Source organism: Sinohyriopsis cumingii, chromosome 6 (assembly GCF_028554795.1).
Source record: "Sinohyriopsis cumingii isolate HCF-2022 chromosome 6, ASM2855479v2, whole genome shotgun sequence".
NCBI lineage: Eukaryota > Metazoa > Mollusca > Bivalvia > Unionida > Unionidae > Sinohyriopsis > Sinohyriopsis cumingii.
In genome coordinates, this window is record NC_142966.1 from 13901630 (window position 1) to 13926953 (window position 25324).

At 35.0% G+C, this 25324-nt stretch overlaps 1 protein-coding gene across 1 annotated transcript in view; it reads left to right on the forward strand.

The window, feature by feature from the left end:
* LOC149796387 (cyclic nucleotide-binding domain-containing protein 2-like) overlaps window positions 1-25324 on the forward strand; it is a 111066-nt gene that overhangs the window by 39269 nt on the left and 46473 nt on the right. The window contains exons 9-10 of the mRNA XM_089960343.1: window positions 19099-19176; window positions 20901-20961. Coding sequence (XP_089816469.1) covers window positions 19099-19176; window positions 20901-20961 — 139 coding nt within the window. The remainder of the gene's footprint in view (window positions 1-19098; window positions 19177-20900; window positions 20962-25324) is intronic.

Consider the following 25324-nt stretch of genomic DNA (forward strand, 5'->3'; position numbering starts at 1 on the left):
AGAAGTCTTTATGTACTTATAGGAACATGAAATGCCATTGATAATCTGTCTGCGTTACTGTAGATGAAATGTCACGGATCATATATGTAAGGAACTATGGCTTAAATGTCATGAATAATCCGTCTCAGGTTATCATCATCATCAATCCCTTAACCCAAGAGGTCGTTGGGGAACCAAATATGACCTTACAACCAATTCTCTCCATATTTCCCTGTTCTCTACTGCCCTTTGGGAATCTCCAAATTCCATGCCTGATCAATCCTTAATGTTGTCTTCTCACTTCTTGTTCTGTATGCCTCTTCTTCTGCACTCTCGCACTGTGCCTTGCAAGACTCTGTTTGTGTGTGTGTGTGTGTGTGTGTGTGTGTGTGTTATTTGGATTTTTAACGTAGCTTTAACAATTTTTCAGTCATGTCGCTACGATGTCTGCAGTGTGACAATTTATAGTGGTGTCTAGCACTGGGGCATCATGCCGCAGACATGTAGCATTATGTCCCACCCAGTCACATTATCATGACACCAAGCCGACCAGTCCTAACACTAACCTCTTAATGCCGAGCGCCAAGCGAGGCAGCTGTTAGCACCATTTTTGTTAGTCTTTAGTATGACTCAGCCATGGATCCAACCCACGACCTCCCTCATCCGAGTCTGACGCTCTAACCACTAGGCCACCGGAGCGGTATGTTGTTTTTGTCACTTCAGATGATACTGAGACATGACCATACCACTTCAGTTTGCGTTTTTTTTTTCAATGATCAAGAGGTCTTCGTAGAGTCCAATGACTCATTGGATTCTGTTGTGGACCTTTTTGCTGGTTACATGGTCAATTTATGAGATACCCAAGATTTCGAAAGTCTGAATCCTTCTCTGTAGATCTGATGTGAGAGTCCCTGTTTCACAAGCATACATTAAAACCGACATGACAATAAAGCGCATCAGTCTTATTTTGGAACCAAAAGCAATGTTGGTATATTTCCATATTGCTCTCAACCTTGTTATTGCTACTATTGTCTGGGAAATCCTGCAAAGTAGTTCTGGTTTGGAGCTCTTAAATGCTCTACACGTTTTTAAGGGTCGTCTGCTTCAGAGACAAAATGTAGTATTTATTATGGATTTTGGTGAGCTGAATTGAAATAAATTAAAACAACTGACTGTCTACTGTTTCCGAGATATTTAAGTGTTTACATTTTACGTCTATGTATATTGTGTAGATAGTTGAGTTTTAATCATCAATTGTAAAGCTAGCACTTTTCATGTGTTTATGTAAAGTACATAGTTGAGTCCTTTTTCAGTGTCTACTCGGTGCTTCTTGTCTTGTCTCTTGTATTCATTAAATGGAGCATCTCTTGTCACTGTCCTGCAATAGTCTGCAAGATTAATAAACTCCATTTGCCCTGATAGCGTTTTTCCATTGTTGCCATGTCTTGGTGACATCGCTCGCCAAGCTCGTAGCTCACTACTCCACAGTTCGGAGGAAAAGGCTAGATGAGAGTGCAAAAAATGTATCTTTAGTGACATGTTGCTAGCAAGACTTTTTGTATGCTTTGAGGAGGTTTTCCACCAGCTCCCTGTAGTTGTCTGCCTTGTTGTTTCCAAGAAATATTTTGCCATTAACTGGAAGGCTTTCCATGTCGTCTTTTCCTTGCCACGCAGTGAACGGTCAAAAGAAGTTCGTGAAACTGAGGGCCAACAAAGACACCTTCCTTTATCTTAACTTCACTTAACGTTGAAAATTTTCCACGGTGGCACTCGAAAGCTGCTTGTGGTTTGTCCGTGGCCTTGACAGGGATCTTCATCAACTCAAGCTTGATGTTTAAGGGTGGTAGCACAATCTTCCGTGATTCAACAATGGTGGAGGCTGAACATTTTTCCTCCCGGGCTCCGATGACTGTTGGAGCGGCCAATTTATATTGATGTAGTGGAAATTGTTCGCACGACTATCCCATTAGCAGAGAAAACAGCAGTACTTTGTGTATCCAGTCTGCAGACCCAGCAAGAGAGCAAGAACATCCAAATCGCCACCAAGCTGCCACTGATGTTGGTCATAGTTTATGCATCTCAAAAGTTGTTTCATGTATTCATACGTTTCCTTCATATGGACTGCATGACCTACTGGAATTGATGCCAACAGACTGAAGTATCGTCTTCGATGAATCCATGAACAGTCTCCCCTCATCTGGATTATGAACGATGTTGAGGGCTGCCATCACACCATCGATCTTGCTACAGGCTACAAGATCACCGTCCATGAGAAGAATGACACAAGATCCTTTTGAAGGTCACGGAATACGGAAACCCTAACATCACCTGCCAAAACATTCCACTGTTGTAGTCTCGAGTACAGCCGTTCTGCATTACTCTTGGATAGTTCCAAATCCATGACAAGGTTAACGAGTTCACCATATGTTATGAGGTGTGGTTCAGAGGGGAAGGATGGAAGTTAATTTGGGTCATGTGACATTGATGGTTCAGGACTAAACGTTTCATCCTCTTCCTCCTCCCCGTCTGACTCAAGTGAAAATGACTCTCGTGCATCAGGAACCAGCAGTCATATGTGCGGTGCTGGGCGTATAAGCTGGTGGAATGTTTGGATAATGCATAGTCCACGTTTTCTTCTTTAATACACGTTTCCCAAATGGAGGCACCATGCAGAAGTAATAATTGCTGATATGATCTGTTGGCTCTTTCCAAATCATTGGCACTGCCAAAGGCATATATTTCCAAACATAGGCTGTTAGGCTTTCTTAACAATAATGGGTATATTGCGCTATTGTGATGCAAACGTCACTTCATCACAAACACAGCAGAAGTTAACTGCATTATTCGCACAAATACGAGGCAGCTCTGCTCACTTTGTCCAAACAGAAATATGTCCCTTTGCTAAATGAAACACTGACGAATAATATATCACGACACTACGATTTCTAGAGTTGATATAGGGCAATTTTTTCAGCAGAGTGATGTATGCTTAGTTATGATTGCATCATCTATGACGTCTAGCTTCAGATTGCATCATTCACCGTTTTGCCTAAAAAACAACGACTGTCCGAACCCAGTCATATGTTTATTCACAGGTCCAGTCAAAGACGTATTTTAGTCATTTCTGGTTTAAACTGAGATCCCTTCTCTTTATAATTCACTTATCCTCCGACATTCCCAAGTCAGGTGTCGTGTATAATGATCCAGTATCATATCTTTTAAACTAGAGCCAATCAACAATTTTAACTATCATTTTCGTTCTCAGTGATCCAGAATTAGAAAAGTTTTAGTACATTTATTTCAGAAGCGTTTTGGTCTTGTTTTCATCAATTTGTTTTTTTCGGTGCTAATCTCCATACCATATGCTGCGTAGGTTTTGTCGAGGCGCTCAACCAAGTCAGCCATTTTTTTCCATCTCCTGCTAAGCCTTCAATATCATCTGCGAAGTGAAGGTTGGTGATTGTTCTTTCTCCAATGCTGACACTGCCCCTGTGGTCATGCAAGACATCTTCCATGATCCTTTCCATGAAAATGAGGTGTCCCGAGTGGCCGAGTGTTATATAGCGCTCACCGTTACGGATTGCTACCATCTCACCTCTTTGTGGGTTCGAGTCTTTGGGTTCGGCCAATGTGGGTAAGTGAGAAAGATTGCCAGTAGCTTCTCGTGGGTCAGTGGTTCTTTCCGGGATTCTCCCTGGTTCTTCCTCCACCATTTATCTGGCCGCCATGTATAGCCAATCTTGTGCTGAAAAATGGCGTTAAACCCTACAAAACAACAACAATCAGAAAAATGTTGAAGAGTGTAGGAGACATTATACATCCATGTCTGACTCCAACTGTTCTTCGGAACCAATCTTCTCTGTTATGACTGAAATGTCATGGACGATCTAATGTACGTCGACTGAAATAGCATGGATGGTCTAAGGTACTATGATTGAAATGTCACGGATGATCTAAGGTACTATGGCTGAAATTTCATGGATGCTCAAATGTACTGTGACTGAAATATCATGGATGATCTAAGGTACTTTAGTAACACAGACGTCATATTGTACATATAGGAATAATTTAACATATATATATATATATATATATATATATATATATATATATATATATATATATATATATATATATATATATATATATATATAAGAAACCCATCGTTATTATTTTGACAAGTGGTATTGTTGCGTGTACTTTTGCCATTACTATGGTCACTTTTTCTTAGGATGCAAAGTCCATACTATGGTCATTATAAGTACAAATGGGATATCATTATTCAATAGAATTATTGAAGAAGTTTCCTTGTATGGACGAATGGAGGCGACCATTATATACACAATGTTACTTTCTTACCGACTACGAAAGACGTTTATAGCAATACGGTACGTTACCTACTTGCAGCCTAACAAAGACATGTTCAACAATAGATACACAATGGTACATACTGACAGTCTAACAAGAACATGTTCAACAATAGATACAGAATGGTACCTACTTACAGCCTAACAAAGACATGTTCAACAATAGATACACAATGGTACCTGCTCACCCAAGAAAGACATGTACACTAATAGATGCAGTTGGAGACCTACTTACTGCCTGACAAAGACGTATACATTATTTTGTCACTGACAAGTGAACTCGGAGCTAAACTTTAAAATCGTCTAAAAATAGTCAACGATATGAATCATACACCGTCTTAACTTTCGTAACTATCCAGTTTTCAGGCCGCTCTTAAATTATATTCAAAGACTTCTTCAATCATCTTGTTCAACATAAAATATCGTACACTCCGTCCTTATTTGCACAAACTGATTGTAAGATTCAATGAAAAGATAAATAAATACTACATCCGGTCACAGAGGGAATGCTTTTAATGAGAATTTCCATGTACAAACTCAATTTTAAAGTAATATTTGATTGATGTAATGAACGCTATGAAAGAACGAAGTACGTGTTTGATCCTTATCGAAATGAATCGATACAACCGGGGACACGCGAGAAAATGGGATATCATACTGCTTGGAGAATGTCTTTATGATGGTAGTCATTTATTCTATTCTGGTTTGTAGGAAAGCATATTTAGAGCACATTTTCCAGATTTAGTTCCTCCACTGTAAAGTTAATACATATTACTTTTTATCGCAAAATGTTGGGAAACGTTGCAAAAGGATACAACAGTACTATCTTGAAGTGTGCATGGAACAGTCATTTTCAGGCATTATTCGAATAGGTCCTATCAAATTGTACTCCAATTGAAAAGAAATGTAAATCAACGTTCAGAATTACTACGGTTTCACACATGGAACGGTTGAGACAAAGATTTAAAACATCTTATCTAGACGGGTGTGTGTACTTCATCATCCTTCTGTAAGTAGTTAGTTCCAGGACTGTACAGTTAGCAGTGCTTTGCGAACGGGATTGCTGACCAATTATTAGGGGTGTTAAACGTGTCATATTGGTCAATTACCAACACTAATTTGGAAGGGAGGGTAAAACTCCTTATAATCAAACCATATAATATCTGTATTGAATATATGAGTAACTTGAACCAGAGAAATAAACGGTGTATAGTAAATACTAGATGCACTTGATCCCAAGTAATAAATTATGTGTAGTAAATATTGGAGTCACTTGATCCCAAGTAATAAATTATGTGTAGTAAATATTGGAGTCACTTGATCCCAAGTAATAAATTATGTGTAGTAAATATTGGAGTTACTTGATCCCAAGTAATAAATTATGCGTAGTAAATATTGGAGTAAACTTGATCCCAAGTAATATATCAAGTGGAATGAGTATTGTAGTCAGTCGACCCCAAGTAATATACCAAGTGTGGCAAGTATTGGAGTCACTAGATTCCAAGTAATATACCAATTATAGTATATATTGGAGTAATTTGATCTCGAATAATTGATTTTACTTTTCTTCATCGCTTATCTTTTAAAATGAAAACAATACTGCTATGCTGAATGTGTTCGTGTCAGAACAAGAGGTTTGCCAGTGTAATCATTCACCATAGTTTCTATAAACATTTTTTTATTATCAAAGCTGTTAAATTCTTGAGACAGGGTAATTGATGGGGAGCCGCGAAAACTTATTGTTTTACGTTATCAGAAACAGGGCTCTAGCATGCATGCAAATATCATGTTCTAGTCATTCCTGTGTAAATATCGTGTTATATTGATTCATAGTTAGCTCTAGTTGTCGCTCATGACCAACAAATGTGCTCTTTACAATGAATTATTACTTTAGTTGTTTTCTCTATATCGTGCAGACACTCTTGCTATCATTTGTTAGCCACTTCTTGACACCCCTTGTTTCACACCCTCGACTATCAATCACGTCTCATAAAACAAGTTTTATCAAAATCTTGCAAGTTTGAACGCAAAGCATATTATGCTTCACATCAGGTGTAGAACTTTATTTTTTTTTTCTGTACTTTATCAGAATGAAAGTCTGAACATCATTATATTTCCTGAAACTGATCAAAATGTAAGTCTGAACTTCATTGTTTATTCAGACATTGCAAATAACGTTCTGAACTTCATTATTTGTCCTCAAAGGACTCAGAATGTAAGTCTGAACTTCAATGTTTTTTCAGACATTGCAAATAACGTTCTGAACTTCATTATTTGTTCTCAAATGACTCAGAATTTATGTCAGAACTTCATTATTTGTTCTCAAATTGATGAAACTGTATGTTTGAACTTCATTATTTGTTCTAAAATGACTCAAAATGTAAGTCTGAACTTCATTATTTGTTCTCAATTGACTCAGAATGTAAGTCTGAACTTCATTATTTGTTCTCAAATTGATGAAACTGTATGTTTAAACTTCATTATTTGTTCTCAAATGACTCAAAATGTCAGTTTGAACTTCATTATTTGTTCTCAGGTTGATCAGAATGTAAATCTGTACTTCATTATTTGTTCTGAAATTGGCAAGAACGTATTTGTTATAAAGTTTATCCCAACATAAGTCTAAACTTCATTGTTTGCTTTTAAATTGATCAGAATGTCAGTCTGTCACTGCATTTAGGACCCATACATTTATTCGCATTGACTCTTAGTTTTTAAAATTACGTAATGTTATGTATATTCAATTTCAATGTTTGCTAGTTAGATTTTTTTTTGTATTTCATCATTTGCTATTGCAATGTAACATTGTACACAGTACTTAACCTTCTCCAAAATCAAGTTTATTTTCTATTTGACCTGAACTATTTACTTTTTTAATTCTGATAACAACTAATACATAGCTAACATATGCTTTTTTGTATGGGTTTGCTATCAGGATCATTATTAATAGCGGTAATATGTTTATTTTGGTCTGCGTCTGGTATTCATGACATAGTGCAGGTACTGTATTATAATTCTAGCAACAAAGTTTCTAATTATAACTAACATTTTAATTTTGTTAATGTGTATTTAATTTACATTGTTTGCTAGCTTTTTTAATTTTTATATTTCATTACATGCTATTATAATTTAACATTGTATGTTTGGACTTAACCTTGTCCAAAATTCAGTTCATTTTTGCTTGACCTGAATTTACATTTTTATTTTATTCTGTAAACAAGCAGCACATGGCTAAAACATTCTCTGTGTGTATTTGTTTAAAGTAGAATTACTGTTAAATAGAAATAAATGATTTTTTGGGTCTAGGTCTAGGTTTTGGAATTTCTTTAGTGTATATGATATAGTCCAGGTTATGGTATTTAATAAAAACTAACATTATTTGATTTTGTAAATATCAGGATCAGTCTAGTAGGTTATGTTCCATTAGGTAATAGTTTTTGTTTAAGAAAATGCTAATTGTGACCTGAGGTCAAGTAGAAAACTATATAATCTTGCCACTGAAGGGAAAATTCATTCGTACTTTAAGTTCTGGCACAATCAAGCTATATTATATGCTGAGTCCATTATTTTTTTTGGGCTGGAATCTGTTTGCATCGAATGATTGAATTCAAGTGATTATTTTCTCTGGATATACAAAAGTGCTCTGATAAAATTCTTGGACAGAGACATTCACTGGAATTTATAGGGAATTCAAACCTGGAATTATATTACTGTTATTCAACAAAAGCTTGTTAGCACATCATCACTCTACAGGCCACAAGAGACAGCACCTTCAGTTGTGGATATGATTTGGACATCTACTAAATTTTATTCAGGATTTTAAATTATTTGGACTTGTGTCTGTAATTCTAGGATTATTTTGGGATTTAATTCGCGGCACCGTAAGATCGTTGCTTGTCATTCTTTTTGGTTAATTTTTTTAAATGCGTAGACTCGTAAAACGTTTTTAAACATTAAGAAGATTCTAGAAGGATATTTTAGATTAGCTTAAAGTTTTTTTGTAGAAAATGCTAACTGTGACGTGAAGTCAAGTATAGGACTGTATATATACATGTCACTGAAAAAATTATTTGTTCGTGCTTTAACTTCAGAGCAGAATCGAGTTATTGTTGTGTACAGTATTTGATTTGGAATTATTCAAATTAATTTTTCTCTTGAAATACCGAGTGCTCAAATAATTACGATTCATGGACAGTGGCATGCTTAGTTTTTATAGCGAATTCAAACTAGGTATTATATTACTGTGTTTCAACAAAATACCATTGGTACAACATCACGATAAATGACACCAAAGACAGCTAAGTTAAAAATAAGTTCTTTACTGATATCTGAGTTCAAATTCCAGCCTTATTTACAAAAATAATGAATGTTCTGGAAGCGAACTTCTGATCGACATCCTGGTCATTTTGGTGCGGATTAGGTCTTTATAAAAATGCAAGAACAAAGAAATTTCACTTATCATTCAAAAGTCCCCATGAATTAAAATTAAAAGGTAAAAAGCATTATTTCGACAAAATAAATAAACAAAAAAAAATATGTCTTAACATTCAAAGTTCCTGAGCCTTGTGATCCAACTAAATCAGGACAACAAAGAGATTCGACAAAGGAAAATGTGTCATTCAATCATTTTTTGAATTTTATATTGACCTAATTTGAACTATGTCCATTGCTAGACGAAAAATTGTAGCCTGAATTTTGTTAGTATGTAGTAGGATTTGGGGCCTGAATTGAGTAGGAATCTAATACAAGTTGAGTGCCAAGTAAGATGAAAGACGTGAGGGGCCGAAAGGGTCCATGCCTTTCCTTATTAAAATATTACTGATGAAGGAACTGTATCACCTGATAAACTTAATTCTAGGGCAGGCAATGAGAAAACTAGAGGGTCGACTTACTTGTCTCTGTGAGATAAAGAATTAATAGATGCGGAAATGACTTGATTGAATTGAAGTATGCTCTCAATATACGGTTGCGAAACTTACTATCTATTACACGCTCTGTTTAGCCGGTATCGGACGCTTTGCCAGTATCGGATACAGTTGAAAAGTAACTGTAAGACAGAATGATTAGGACCGAGTTAAAATATGATGCTAAAGTTCAATTAATACATTGCTGATTCAAAAATAAAATTAGAAATGCTTGTCGGTGGAGACAGTATCTTTCTATTACCGAGCGATATGGACATGCGAATGTTTACTATCACTGAATATAACAACTATTAGCAGAATTCAGGTTACTCTCTGAAACTGGAGCTAATCGTCATCATTAATATCGATGTACAATAAAAAGGGTATTACAATGACAAACGGACAGCCCTTAACAGTACGAAAAGAACTCCTACAGCACGACAAAAAGGGTGTTACAATGACAAACGAACAGCCCTTAACAGTACGAAAAGAACTCCTACAGAACGATAAAAAGGGTATTACAATGACAAACGAACAGCCCTTAACAGTACGAAAAGAACTCCTACAGCACGATAAAAAGGGTATTACAATGACAAACGAACAGCCCTTAACAGTACGAAAAGAACTCCTACAGAACGATAAAAAGACGTAATGCATAAAATTATATAGTGAAAACGGATGTTATCTCCTGCCGTCATATCTGTCAGTGTGATTGCCATATCCTGTTAATCCTGTTGTCATATTTCTCAATGCAATCGTTATATCCTGTTGTATCCCGCTGTCGTATCTTCAAATGATGTTGTCATATCTTGATGTATCCCGCTGTCGTATCTTCAAATGATGTTGTATCGTGCTGTCATATATGTCAATGCGATTCTACATTCGGCACATACTTTATCGGAATCGATGGTGTATAACAATTTCGAACCTTCAAAGAGAATATTTATCGTGAAATAAAGAATTATTTATATTGATGATAATGGTCGAAAGAACATGTTCAATTTACTTTTAGAATAAGGTTTTGATAAATCTTCAATTAAAATGCAAATAAAAATCTCACACATGTTAATTAAGCAAAATGAAACTGTTGCTAATGTAACACTATGAAATTCATGTTACTTAATGTAAGAAACTCAGTCGTACTATTGTAGCACTAAGAAACTCAATCATGCTATTGTAGCACTAAGAAACTCAATCATGCTATGGTAGCACTAAGAAACTCAGTCGTACTATTCTAGCACTAAGAAACTCAATCATGCTATTGTAGCACTAAGAAACTCAATCATGCTATTGTAGCACTAAGAAACTCAATCATGCTATTATAGCACTAAAAACTCAATCATGCTAATGTAGCACTAAGAAACTCAATCATGCTATTGTAGCACTAAGAAACTCAATCATGCTATTGTAGCACTAAGAAACTCAATCATGCTATTGTAGCACTAAGAAACTCAATCATGCTATTGTAGCACTAAGAAACTCAATTATGCTATTGTAGCACTAAGAAACTCAATCATGCTATTGTAGCACTAAGAAACTCAATCATGCTAATGTTGTTCTTGCTGTTGTAGGGTTTAACGCCATTTTTCAGCACAAGATAGGCTATACATGGCGGCCAGTATTAATGGTGGAGGAAGAACCCGGGAAAACAACGGAAAGAACCACCGACCCACGAGAAGCTACTGGCTATCTTTCTCACATATCATGCTAATGTAAAATTCTAACTATGGAAATGCACATCTAAGCAAGTCGCTTGATATATGTAACAAGTGTGGTTGAAATAGCTTGATTAATATGAGATTTATGCTACAAAGACGGAAATGTTTAAGGACAGAGAGACAGACTGACATAACAACAGCTATGTCCCGTGTATACCAGGCGTGTAAAAGGAAAGCATACGATTCACAGACTTTGGCTGAGTTAGATAAAGCTTTGGTCCCGATAACGTCCTTTTGAACACCGAGGGTTCAATTACAATCTGCCGTGGTATGTTATTCGCCATGCCTAACTGAAATATTGAGATCCAAAATTTTCAGCGAGGATAAAAAAATCAACAAACAATAACAATACAATTCTTGTCTCATGACCTAATCGAATATGAGCGAAAATGAATTTACGAATTCAGTTTCAGTCATTCATTCCTAGCTGTGGTTAAACAAAGTCTTTGAGCACTGTATGATAAATAAACCGCAGGGGCTTAATTGTTAGCGTGTGGAAAGGGTGAGAGTCTGAACCAAACCTTAGCATTAACCCAGACTGGTTACCATGGTGTGCCCTTGGGCAAGTCATATGAGCCCAATTGTCTTGGGACCAGGTAACCTACTTGTGCTGTTGTGCCGTAAAGCACAAAACCAGCGATGACGGAGACTTCCTACTTACGGACAAAGCATAGTCATTTTTAGCAGTTCGGTTCCTGGCAATTCTGAGCTTACGGATTGTTTACATGTAATTTGAACGAAATAAACATTGATATTCTAGTTCCAAACATTTCCTATATTAGTTCCGAAGGCTTCAAAGTGCAAAACGGTTACAAATCAAGCTTGCAATGTTGCATGTTGGAATTTACAAAGGCTGAAATGGCCTTAATCACTAAACGAATTGCTGCTCATTACAATTAAGCAGACTAATCAGTAGGTTCTGATTATTGTATACTTGACAAAACAATGGTTATAGTACAGTTCAATTTTTTAAAGCACTGATTATGCAAAATTCTAGACTCTATCAAAAACACCTTTTAATACAAGCAATCAAAATCAATTCACATTGATTGAGGGTGGGTGGGTGGTTGCTTCACGTTGCTTCTATCTGTACAATACGCATCTCATTTATCATACCATTATACCATCACGTACTAAACGCGAGATCCGGACGGATAAATATGAGCACTGACAGAGAAAGTTGATGCTGGCACAATGTTTATTGAAACAGAAAGCCGCAATTATGCACCCATGTGTACTTAGCGTAATGGATAGCAGTTCAGCAGAACTAGTGACACAGAAAATAAAATATATTGGGCGTTAAGCGACAATACAGTTTAACACCACAGCGATCAGTTTAATAATAAATCTTTCCACACAAGCACAAAAAAATATCTCTTGGTCGTTTTGTGCTCGGTATGTGTCGTAAAATAATGTGATATAATCAACTCTAGCGATTCTCTTCTAACTTCAGTTAAATATCCAATGAATTAACAGTACGTTTAGCATGACATATATAATCACTTTAAAGGAATTCTATTCGTCGAAAGCCCAAGGGGATTTGTAAATTATAGAGATTTGTAGATGAATTTGTTGGACTAATGTTCTGTAATTCAACTTTTATCTTGATGATAACACATCGAAAATTCACCACATATATTGCTAATACATCATATGATCCGATCTGCGTCACTAACACTATCATAGCCTGAGGTCAAATTGCTTCTACTTAGAAACAACGGCCATTGTTCAGCTCCGACATGATTATCTCACGTATGTACCTTTCAAAAGTTTCACTTATTATCTAAAGTTATGCCTTCAAAGTAAGATTTCATATTATAGCGTAAATGCCAGTTCCGACAGTATCGAAACCAAAACCAGACAGGAAGAGGGAGATCAACGAGCTGTATATATTTTAAAAAGAAATGTAATGGTCTTTAATGACTCACAAGAAGTTGTGGAATTCCTCATATTAGAGGACAATCTCTTATACATTAAACAATATTTTTAGCAGAATAAAGAGTGTGCGACATTATTATTCTTGAGACTGCGTTTTTATCTTTCGTGCATGCCGACTGTTGAAAAACAAGACAGTTTCACTACCATAAAATAAAAACAATTTCTACAATTCTGGAATTAAAGAAATTAAATTTTGATGTTTGTAAAAATGATACCAGATTCTTTTAGGAGGTATGACACAGGAAATATCATGATTAAAGCAGGAATCATAGTTACAACTTAGCTGACAGTAAGTGAGAATTTTTTTTCAACAATATATCTTTTTCATTCTAAGTCACGCGGAACATCAAAATTTAGTACTACAAAATTACAACGTAACTCGCATTTTCATGCATCCACCTTAAAAATAAAATTGAAAACTACCAGACATCTCGGAATTGTCGTCTTCAAAGGCTTTACATGTAAATAAATCTTATATATTCCTATTAAGTTTTAACTATTCGCCAGGCTATTAGGTCATGAACATGCTATTAGGTCAATGACAGGCTATAGGGTCATGGACAAGTTATTAGGTCATATACAGACTACTAGGTCATGGTCAGGTTATTGGGTCCTGGACAGGTTATTAGGTCATGGACACGCTTTTTGGTCATGGACAGGTTATTAGGTCTTGGACAGGCTATTAGGTCATCAACAGGCTACTAGGTCATGGACAGGCTATTGGGTCATGGACACGCTTTTTGGTCATGGTCAGGTTATTAGGTCTTGGACAGGCTATTAGGTCATCAACAGGCTACTAGGTCATGGACAGGCTAGTGGGTCATGGACACGCTTTTTGGTCATGGACAGGTTATTAGGTTTTGGACAGGCTATTAGGTCATGGACAGTAAAGAAAGTGTTACTTACCAACAACAGGATAGTTGTTTGGGCCGCAGCAAAACTTAGTATTTTACTATCATCGGTTTGCAAGAGTTTGAAATTGTTTTAGACTCGGAGACAAAAATATGTGACCTATTTCAACAAATGCAGTTGTGGTTTCATATACACGATAATGTGTAAATGACCATAATATCATATTATTTTGTCTGTTTGCATGCTATTATATGGTTCATTTTGATTCTAGCTGACAAAGCCGTAATGAGTGATCACGGGCACTGGGGTAATAAACATCTGGGCCTCTCCTAGTTCTTGTTGAAACAATTTTTTCTTTTATAAAATTAAAAAGTGTTGTTCGACCAGGGCACCCTTACGGATACTGGCCTCGGGGATATATTCCCGACCCCGACCCCCTTGTCGGCCCTGCTAGCTGATACAACAACAGAAAAACTTTAGAATGATTGCTCCAAGTTCATAAATAGGGCTTAATTGTACGTGCCAAGTAAAACCCTGATCAAAATAAAACCCAGCCAATAATAAAAATCTGCTAAAGCACTGTTTTTATTTCCTTTTATACTTTCTTTCCTTTTCTTTTTTGTTTTCCTTTTTCGATTTATGCCCCACCATACAAATGATCCAGTTTACAAGAATAGTAACTTAGAATGTTGGCCTGTAAACAGTCCAGCATCTGCATTTGATGTTTCCAATCAAATCTGTTGCAGATGATTTAATAAGTCTTCTTGATTTGTTTCCAGTCAATCCTTTTTTAGTTAATTAGCTTTTTGTTATCTCTTTGTATGTTCTGTTTGCGACGCTATGTTCAATTACTACATGTACCCCTACAGTCCTGAAAAAACGGAGATATTGTTAGTACTGTCTTCGGTAAATCCCAATTACTTTTCTAGCTGATACTGGCCTTATCACATTGTCTATGACACGACCATTGTGCAAACTCTTTTGTTGTGTTTTGTTCTATTCTTGGCTATGAATGAACAAAACATGGTTGACCTTGGTGATTATTTTGATTAATTATCTCCCTTTGTTAAGGTTTAATAGAGACAGACAAATACGGCTTGATGAAAGTGTAAATCGTGCCAGTGTTCGTACAGAACAAAGTATCGGTCTTTCGAACTTTATTTGACTAACTGGAGATGTTAGACTTTCATGCCAAGCAATGCACAGGAACACCTGAATTATAATACAAGTATTAGACTAACAACACTAAAGCCACAAGAAGGACTTTTTAACGTTAAACACGGATGACAAGACGGCTTACACCTCAAAGAAAGGGGCATAAAAAAAAAACATGTTAGCTCGCCGCATAATAACAGCCAAGATGGAAATGATTTTCTCATTAGGTTGGAAAAGAGGAGGCAAAAAATGGGTGTTACCTGTTGCAGGGTAGGTGTATCCTACATATTTACATGAATGCACTGTTGTACCAATGCCATACATAAAATGGTAGGCAAGGGAACAATAATGTGAACAATACACAAAGATCAACAAATGAAACCTAAGAGAATTCAAACTGGAGAGCTTCCACCTGCAGTGAAAAGATTATTCATGGTAAAAGAGGAAATATAATGAATATGTTATGTTCGAAGCCGCTTTCTCCTTATTAGTGAGCTTCTTGGGGAATTCATTGTACCCCAGCATCTATTTTATATGTGGTCCGACGAAGGCAGCGGCTTTGATCTTTGCCTCAGACAGCTTAGGAAAGAAGTCTTGAAGGCACTTCAAGGCTGCCGACTCCTTATCTAGAGCTCTGATAAATTATTTTATAAAGCCCAATTTGATGTACAGTGGTAGCAGCAGCACCTTCCTAGGCTCCACCAGTGGCTCACACTTCACGTTGTTCATCCCCACAGAGAACTCGGTCCGCTGTGGCCAGTCCCGCCTGCGGTAGTGCGCCTTGGTGTCCCTGCTGTCCCAAAGGTAAATATAGCAGGGAAACTTGGTAAAACCGCCTTGGAGACCCATCAAAATACCACCATTTTGAAGTCTCCGATGATAACATCTACTACCCAGGAATAAAATTGTGTACACGGTGTAATCAGATGAACGAATTACATGTATTAAGTGACATTTGATGTTTCTTTTCTCGTCGTTTCGCCGTTGCCTAAAACACTTTTTGAAACGATAAATTTTGTTTGTTTACGTATATGACTGAATTTGTTCTTTTTAAGGTGTTATACTGATATATATGTTTGCATGCAAAACGCCAGATGAGTCCTGAATCTCGATGTATGTATTCTGGTCTGTATTCTTTGCCTATATATGAGTGTCCTATAAACGCTTGCGATAGCACAACTATTTAAATATCCGTGACAACTATTTTAATATCCATGACAACTATTTTAATATTAATGTCTCCTTGGTATCATATTTATATATACCTCATAAATGACATATCATATCTTGTAAATGTTTTGGTAGATTATGTTGAGTTAAGAAAATAAAATTAATTCATTTTCTACCCCTCTCCCCAAAAACAACTCAAGATTTTATTGCGTTGAGAACATTATAAATGCACTATTAACTGTCTACGTCATTCGCAATAAAGAATGAAGCAAACAGATCAAGTTAATTTTATCTCCTTTCCAGTGTCAAATATAAACCATCAAAATCAGTCCAAAAAAGTCTTAAAAGACTCTACCAGCAAAGGACGAATGCGAAATTCCTAAGGAGGCGGCATGCACATTATATGGAGACAACTCGCTTGCTCTGCATGTATGGAAAACGGAATTCAGCATTAAATCATAAAGTTTTCCATTATCTGTTCCTGCGATTTGACGCCAGATGCATTAATGGAGTTAAACCTTCTAACGGGCAGAATATCTTGATGTTTCTTATCGCCGCCCAGGGAGTAATTAAAACTAATCTAAATGCTGGTAAAACATCTCATATGATGTGAGCCTGAAACCATCACTTCATCAAGAAAGAAAAACACAATGTTTATTGTACTTGAGGTTCAAAACTTTGTCAGAATCAAAGGTAAAGAAACAAGAGATAACAGAAAGAAGACTGTTGTTCATGTTCAGTTTGTACATTCTTGAATCGACCTAATGTATTCATCATTCATTCCAATAGCATGATTTCCTTAAAGTACGTAAAACAATTTTATCATTCCTTCCATCGCATAACTTCCTTAAAGTACATACAATAATTGTATCATTATTCTAATCGCATGGCTTCCTTAAAGAAACTAAGATAATTCCATCATTAATTCTAATCGCATGGCTTCCTTATAGTATCTAAAGCAATTTCATCGTTCATTCAAATAACACGGCTTTGTTGAGTACCTAAAACAATGCTATCATTCATTCTAATCGCATGGCTTCCTTATAGTATCTAAAACAATTTTATCATTCATTTAAATAACCGGCTTTACTAAGTACCTAAAAAATTCATCATTCTTTCTAAGCACATGGCTTTCTTCAAGTACTTTTAAAATATCATAATTTATTCTTATCGCATTGTTTTCCTTTATGTACATATAACACTTTTATTTTTCAATCTAATCGCAAAGATTCCTTAATGTACCGAGACAATTTTATCTTTCATTCTAATCGCAAAGATTCCTTAATGTACCGAGACAATTTTATCTTTCATTCTAATCGCAGAGATTCCTTAATGTACCGAGACAATTTTATCTTTCATTCTAATCGCAAAGATTCCTTAATGTACCGAGACAATTTTATCTTTCATTCTAATCGCAAAGATTCCTTAATTGTACCGAGACAATTTTATCTTTCATTCTAATCGCAGAGATTCCTTAATGTACCGAGACAATTTTATCTTTCGTTCTAATCGCAGAGATTCCTTAATGTACCGAGACAATTTTATCTTTCATTCTAATCACAGAGATTCCTTAATGTACCGAGACAATTTTATCTTTCATTCTAATCGCAGAGATTCCTTAATGTACATGGTTTCATGTATCAGTATATGTTTCAATATACCAAACAACCAGCCATATTTCAGTGACTTACGCATATACGCATCAAATTCGAACTTATATTAAATACGTTTAAAAATTCAAAGCATATAAAATACGATCCTGTATAGGACGGCTCATATTGTTCTACGTTGCTCGTTCTACGGCTGTTTTCGTGCGGACGGTGTAGATGTTAATCTTCAGGTGATTTATGACATAGCAGGCCTGGTTCTTCTTTCGCGTTGTTTGCGTTTTACACACAGATAAAGACCAACATCAGCAACATAGCAGTATGGCCCACAAGTCTTCCTCCACTGTTTTTAACCCCCAGCCCAATTCTTGTTCTACCTCTAAACCCTTTTGGTCCCTGGTGGGATGGGAAGGACTCTTACACAGCTTCGTGTTTATAATCGGCTTGTTTCACTTAAGATCGGGACTGACCGTTCAATACAGTGAGATCGTTTCAAGTTTAAATGCCACTTCTTATTCGATGCGCCAAATAAATCAGGAGAAGATTATTTTGTATTAAATTTGTAAGTTCTTACAAGCCTCTTGGCATGTAAGGCATCGTATATGTTCTTTTTAAAAAACAATTTTTGCAGGTCAAACATATGAACTTTCTTAAGATTCAAAATCATATTGAAAGATAACGATTAACATTCACGACCTTTAATATTCTATAGCCATATTTCTGTTGAAACATTAATGAGGAATAATCTCAATTGTGTAACTTTTCAAAATTTCATTTTATATACCAACAATCGAAACCTTGAAGGCTGAAAACCGCTTCAGTTTGATAATTTTGATACAAGATTTTGTGTTTTGGATATCTGATTTCCCAAATGTCACCGATCAGTTCCTTAGGACTGTAAAGTATTCCTAGTGAAGAATGTTTGAAAATGAATTTCCCGACCTATGTTTAGCGTAGTCGCCCCTAGACTTTGCATTCCATTAAACAATAACCGTGATTTTCGTTTGTGTTTTCTACATTATAGTTTTAAAATTTCATAAATAAATTTGATGATATTCATATTGCAAGCAATTTTGGATCCTCATAGTCTTTGTTGGAATCAGCTTCGTCTTTGTAATTCTTCTTCCATATCCAAATACATACATACATACATACATACATACATACATACATACATACATACATACATACATACATACATGCATACATTGACAAAAATAACACCACCAGCATTAATCCTTTTCTTCTGCCTTGTTGTCATAATCTCTATTTCACTTTAAAGGAAAGCGACAACGAATATGAAGACGATGATAATAACAATAATAATTATAATGATAAAAATATTAATAATAAAAATCATCATCATCATCATCATCATCATCATCATCATTATTAATTTTTATTTCAGCCAGTTGGAGTTTATGAAAGACTGGCCGATACAGAGACTCCTGGAAAATTCGGATAAGTGTCTATTGCATTTTTTCAAGTAAGGGCAATTTTGTTATAAATGTATAAATGTGTGCATACGTGATAAATGTAAATGTATACATGTGTGCATACGTGATAGATATAAATGTATGCATGTGTGCATACGTGATAGATATAAATGTATGCATGTGTGCATACGTGATAGATATAAATGTATGCATGTGTGCATACGTGATAGATATAAATGTATGCATGTGTGCATACGTGATAAATATAAATGTATACATGTGTGCATACGTGATAGATATAAATGTATGCATGTGTGCATACGTGATAGATATAAATGTATGCATGTGTGCATACGTGATAGATATAAATGTATGCATGTGTGCATACGTGATAGATATAAATGTATGCATGTGTGCATACGTGATAAATGTAAATGTATACATGTGTGCATACGTGATAGATATAAATGTATGCATGTGTGCATACGTGATAGATATAAATGTATGCATGTGTGGATACGTGATAGATATAAATGTATGCATACGTGATAGATATAAATGTATGCATGTATGCATACGTGATAAATAATATATGTATAAGCTATGCACTTACGAAGTGGAAACATAAACTGACCAAGGAGTGTACAATAAAATATTGCGTTTTTATTATTTATGTATTCTACGAGTTTGTGTCAAAGTCTAACGATCTGCAAGATTTTCATGTCAAAGTATAACGATCTGGGAGATTTTCATGTCAAAGTCAAACGATGTGCAAGATTTTCGTGCCGAAGTGAAAACCTGTTTAACTGTGCAGATATCCTACGGTATGTCAAAATGAAACCTGTTTTGCCTTTGCAGATATTATGTACTATGTCAAAGTGAAAACCTGTTTTACCTGTACAGATATTTTGAGGTGTGTCAAAATAAAACCTGTTTAAAATGTACAGGTATTATGTGGTATGTCAAAGTGAAAACCTGTTTTACCTGTGCAGGTATTTTGAAGTGTATCAAAATAAAAACCTGTTTTACCTGTCCAGGTATTATGTTCTCGGTCCATTACATATTTAAATTCTGTGCATTTATATGCTTAGATTGTAGAATAGAACACTGCTAACTTGTCAGCATCCGTGACCGATTATGTCAAAGCCTTGACTAACTCGTCAGCATCCGCGACTGATTATGTCAAAGCTTTGACTAACTTGTCAGCATTCGCGACTGATTATGTCAAAGCCATGCTTTCTGAATTGCAGTCAGTTGTCTTGATCATTCACAGACTCTCTCTCGACGTAGATTGGAGTCACACTAGAATCTCGTTCTTACGTCTAATCAGCCCAGAAGTGATCCAAAAACAGTCTAAGATTATTCGCGGTCGATTATGGGAAAAACTGATACTTTTGGCACTGGTAACATTGGTACCCTGCTTAAGGGGGTTTTTGTGAGTAAAAGTGTCGACTAGACATTCGCTGGCGTCATACTTCCTATGCTCGTGAGATTACAGTTAGGATCCTCCATCATAGCAAACGAAAGGAACCTCCGTACCTTTTCCCAATAATGCACTGCGTCCTTTAATATGGTTTCCGATTTCGTATGCTGCCTCCATTGTTACACGACTCATTATTCGAGAGCTATAGGATTACTAATTACATGCCTTTATTATTGTCTTGCCAAAGTATTGTAAGACATGCAAGTAAATCAACTCATTATATGCCTCATAATTATTTACAGGTATCTCATATAATGAAATCTTGGTTATTGATTTTCTTTTCTTTTCCAGGCGGAATACCGTCATAGTTAAAGACAGTAACTATTCAGACTGGGTCTATGTTGTGAAGACCGTAAGTTATACAAGAAAAATAACAGCAGAAAAGCTGTACGAATAAGTTTCTTATATTTCATATGCAAATAACTCGAAAGTCAACCGAAAAGGTAACAGTCCGAAATGTAATCAGTTGTAATAGTTTAATTAAGGTAGAAACGTCCCCTTCTGCATAGTATATAAAATTGGGATAAATATTGAATTACAGACACAATATATATATATATATATATATATATATATATATATATATATATATATATATATATATATATATATATATATATATCCTATCTCTTCAATCTATTATTCATCCCACGCCCCTAATCAAACGCGAATCTAAAGTAGCATTTATCTGTAGGCCAGTCCAAAGGTACCATTTAGGAGTGCAATGGGTTACATTGGCAGCGCCAACGTATGAGAAACCTTAGCTGCAAATGACCACCAAATGTAAAACGTCTTACACACGTACTGGTTTCAACCTAAAACTAGACTAAACAAAACTATTTACGAGTACATGAATAATAGGACCATATCATACCTGGTATCATACAATATTTGGCCCATGCGACAGTGAGCTTAGTTTCTAATGGTAGCACTGTAAATTAAGTCTTGGAGAGATAATTGGGTACATTTCAGATTCCTAAATAGTACCATTGCCTGTGTTACAAGAGTAAAACAGTGCAGGTTGAAATTCAGGAAAAATGGAGTGCGTGGATCATTTTACAGGATGGTTCAGAATTTCTAGCTTAAGTTTGACCTTAAAAAAAACTTTATATCAGGAATCAAAGTATTTGTCAGTCAATTTCAGCTACGAAATTAAAATCCAAAGAATCAAAACGGAATCGAATTTGAACGGTCATTAAAGTAGCAATTAATGGTTATCGACTTTAGCTGGTGTCGTGTTTGTAACCACTCACCTTTGAAGCCACATGCTAATGAAATAAAAACTCATAGCCATGTACATCTATATAATTTCAAACTGTTCAGAGAGTCACACTATCCCCCTATCCGCGACGGACGCATGAAATCCATAAAAAGCACCAATTTTCATTCCCATAAAGAATAATTACTATTAACGTCAAAAGAATTTCACATATAAGGCAGTAACAACCGCTTCCCAAATGGTAATTTAACAGAAACGACCATGGACTATAAACATACCAATTTCCCGCAAAATCACTCACTATGTACATACTGATAAAAGCATAGAAAACGGTGCTAGGATGAAATGGGCAGTCTCATATGTCCTGTATGCTAAATATTAACATTGAACCGAACATGAATAATTGTGTTTTTGCACTGGAATAATTCCCTTGTGCTCTGCAGCATCTACTCAAGAATTCTTTTCACTATCATTAATCAATGACGGAGAAGAATGGAGATCAATAAATGATGTATTTTCAGTCCAAAATTTACCCATGGTCAATCATACGAAATTTTTTATTGCTACTTAAGGAATTCTTCATAAAATTATTCCAGCAAGATTTACCTTTTTTGGAAACTTTCATTGTAGAAGTATGTATGTATGTATGTATGTATGTATGTATGTATGTATGTATGTATGTATGTATGTATGTATGCATGCATGCATGCATGTATGTACGTATCTGTACGTATGTGTGTGTATTGTGCCTGTATGTATGTATGTGTGTACGTATGTGTGTGTATTGTGCTGTATGTATGTATGTATGTATGTATGTATGTATGTATGTATATATATATATATATATATATATATATATATATATATATATATATATATATATATATATATATATATATATATATGTGTGTGTGTGTGTGTGTGTGTGTGTGTGTGTGTGTGTAAGCATTGGGCTTATAATTTGGATTTCCATTAAAGTTATTCAGAACTTTATTATTGCGACTTTTGTTTGTAATTCTAAGATTATTTTGGTATTTATTTCGCAATACCGTAAGTTTTTTCAAATTTATTTTCACTTTGTATAATAGGGAACTAAATTAAGTTTTGAATTTTCCAAAGCTTGTTACTTTTCACTCTTTTCTGTTACTTATTTTAAGAACACACAACTTAACATAATTCAACATAATTCAAAATTTCTGAATTCCGAAGATTTGTTTACAACAAAGTCTATACAGTCCGCTTGCATTTCATCATTTAAAACCTCACTATGTAGGACAGGAACAAATAAATTAACGGGATGACCAACAGGGCAATCTCTATCAACATCTCCTTTAGAGTATATATATATATATATATATATATATATATATATATATATATATATATATATATATATAATCTTAATTTCTAGGTCAGTACAAATATTTTCCAGTATCAACAACAAGTTGAAATAAACTAGTTGAAACATAATACAGTTAAAAGGTTGAATTCCTGTAGAAACAGCTATGTAAAGTCACGCAAACATAACCGTTTTTCTGTTTCATTTGTTTGTTTTGTACATGTTTTGTATTTGCATTTGAAAAAGACTCATTAAGGACTCACGGTACTAATTCAGTTTCCATAGTACACCTATGCAAGCACAATGATATTAAAAATTCAATAACTTAACATTTTTGAGTGTTCATGATCAAATCTATCTTTATCAGTATAGGTGAAACCTGGATGTTACCTTCTGTGTTGAGGGAAGGACATGAGACACGACATTTTCTGGACCTACATGTGTTTGAAACATGTGCTTTCAATTCCGCACCAAAGATTCATGTGCTAATTTTAGTATTGAGTGTTCCAAACTCGAGACTGTAAAAGGACTGAAATTCCATCAATAAAACATTGTCTCTACTTTTTCACTTACAACTAGGATAAGCTCTCAAAAGATTTCTTTTCCTAATACATAACTTACATTATAAACCAATCCTGGCCAGCCAAACCCATATATACCCTATTTTACGTACACCAATTTCCAGGCTGGTTCTCATGTTTCAATATTATTGGTACCGTGTGTCCTATAGAGTCTAAAGTGCTCATTCTAGCTAGATACTAGTTTCGCACTAATCGTTGTCAGTTTATTTCATTATCTTAATCAATTCCTGCCACACTACTCCCTTGCTGGATCCAGTGCATTTGAAAGCATTGTTATTCGCCATAAGATTTGCATATATAGCAAAATTATTTCTGTTAGCGCCTCCCAGAAGTGTTAATATAACTTAAGTCATTTACTTTCTTTTCAACAGTACATACACCACAATACTTAGTCTGATGAAGATTTTGAGAGCCAACACCGTATCACAAGCTCAATACTTCTTTCATTTGCATCTCTGTCATAACTTAATCTCTAACTAAGTAGAGTGAAAGTGAGGTCATGATAGTTCGCAAGCATTTGAAAATTTAAATTTGAAGTCTGAAACATATTCAGGAAAATTCATTTCTGAATCTTCGGTTGAAAAAGGTTTCTCTTTTAAGTACTTCAATGGACCACTGGCAGTATGTACAAAAATTAGTTCAAAAATACTAGGACCTAAAGATACCTGCAGCAAGCAAAACTAAATGAACACTTTCATTAAAATATTTTCATATATCAAAGCAATATGGCCGGATCATATTCTTCAGAGTTTAATAAAATCTTTATAAAATCCCATTCTCTTTTAGAGTGATACGAAGAATACGTAAATTGCTAGATGTCTAATTCATGCATACCTTGTTGGAAATTACTAAACATAAAATTTCACCCTTGATCAGATTGACTTTTTTTAGGAGGCAAAAACATATTAAACTTTATCAAAGCTTTTACTATGGTTTTAGTTTTAATATTTCTGAAAGGAATTTCCTCCTGGAAATCGTGTGGATCCACACATTATGGTCAACAAGTATTGCATACAACACGTTTTATCAACTCTGTCATTCTACAAGCCATACAATATTGTGACAAAATCAAATATTTAAAGAATACTTTGCTTATGTCCTGTGGATTTTATATCGATCTTTCTTGAACATCAGAAACAACACATTTAAGTGTTCGGCTGAATGAAAGTAGATTTTAAAATAAAAGAGACAAAACACTAACATCTATATTCATAAAACGGCATGCTTTGTTTTTCCTTAAGATAAAATTACAGGCATAAAAATGAAATAAATAACTATAATCGTTATCAGTTTAAACGAAATTATTAATATTAAAATTTGTAAAATGTTTTTAGCGAGATGCCATTAGTTATACTCTTTTCATTTTCAACTATCATATGCATTTTCCAAAGAAAGGAACAGAATGAATGAATGATTTCAACAATTGTATGTTTCTTATCATAAAATCGATTAGTAAAAATCATCATTTTTAACGTTTGGAGGAATTTTATTCTTTAAAATGGAGAATGAATTAATTTTAAATAATTTTCTTTATTTTCGCTTGGAAGCAATTACTGTAATTACTTTCATTTTCAAC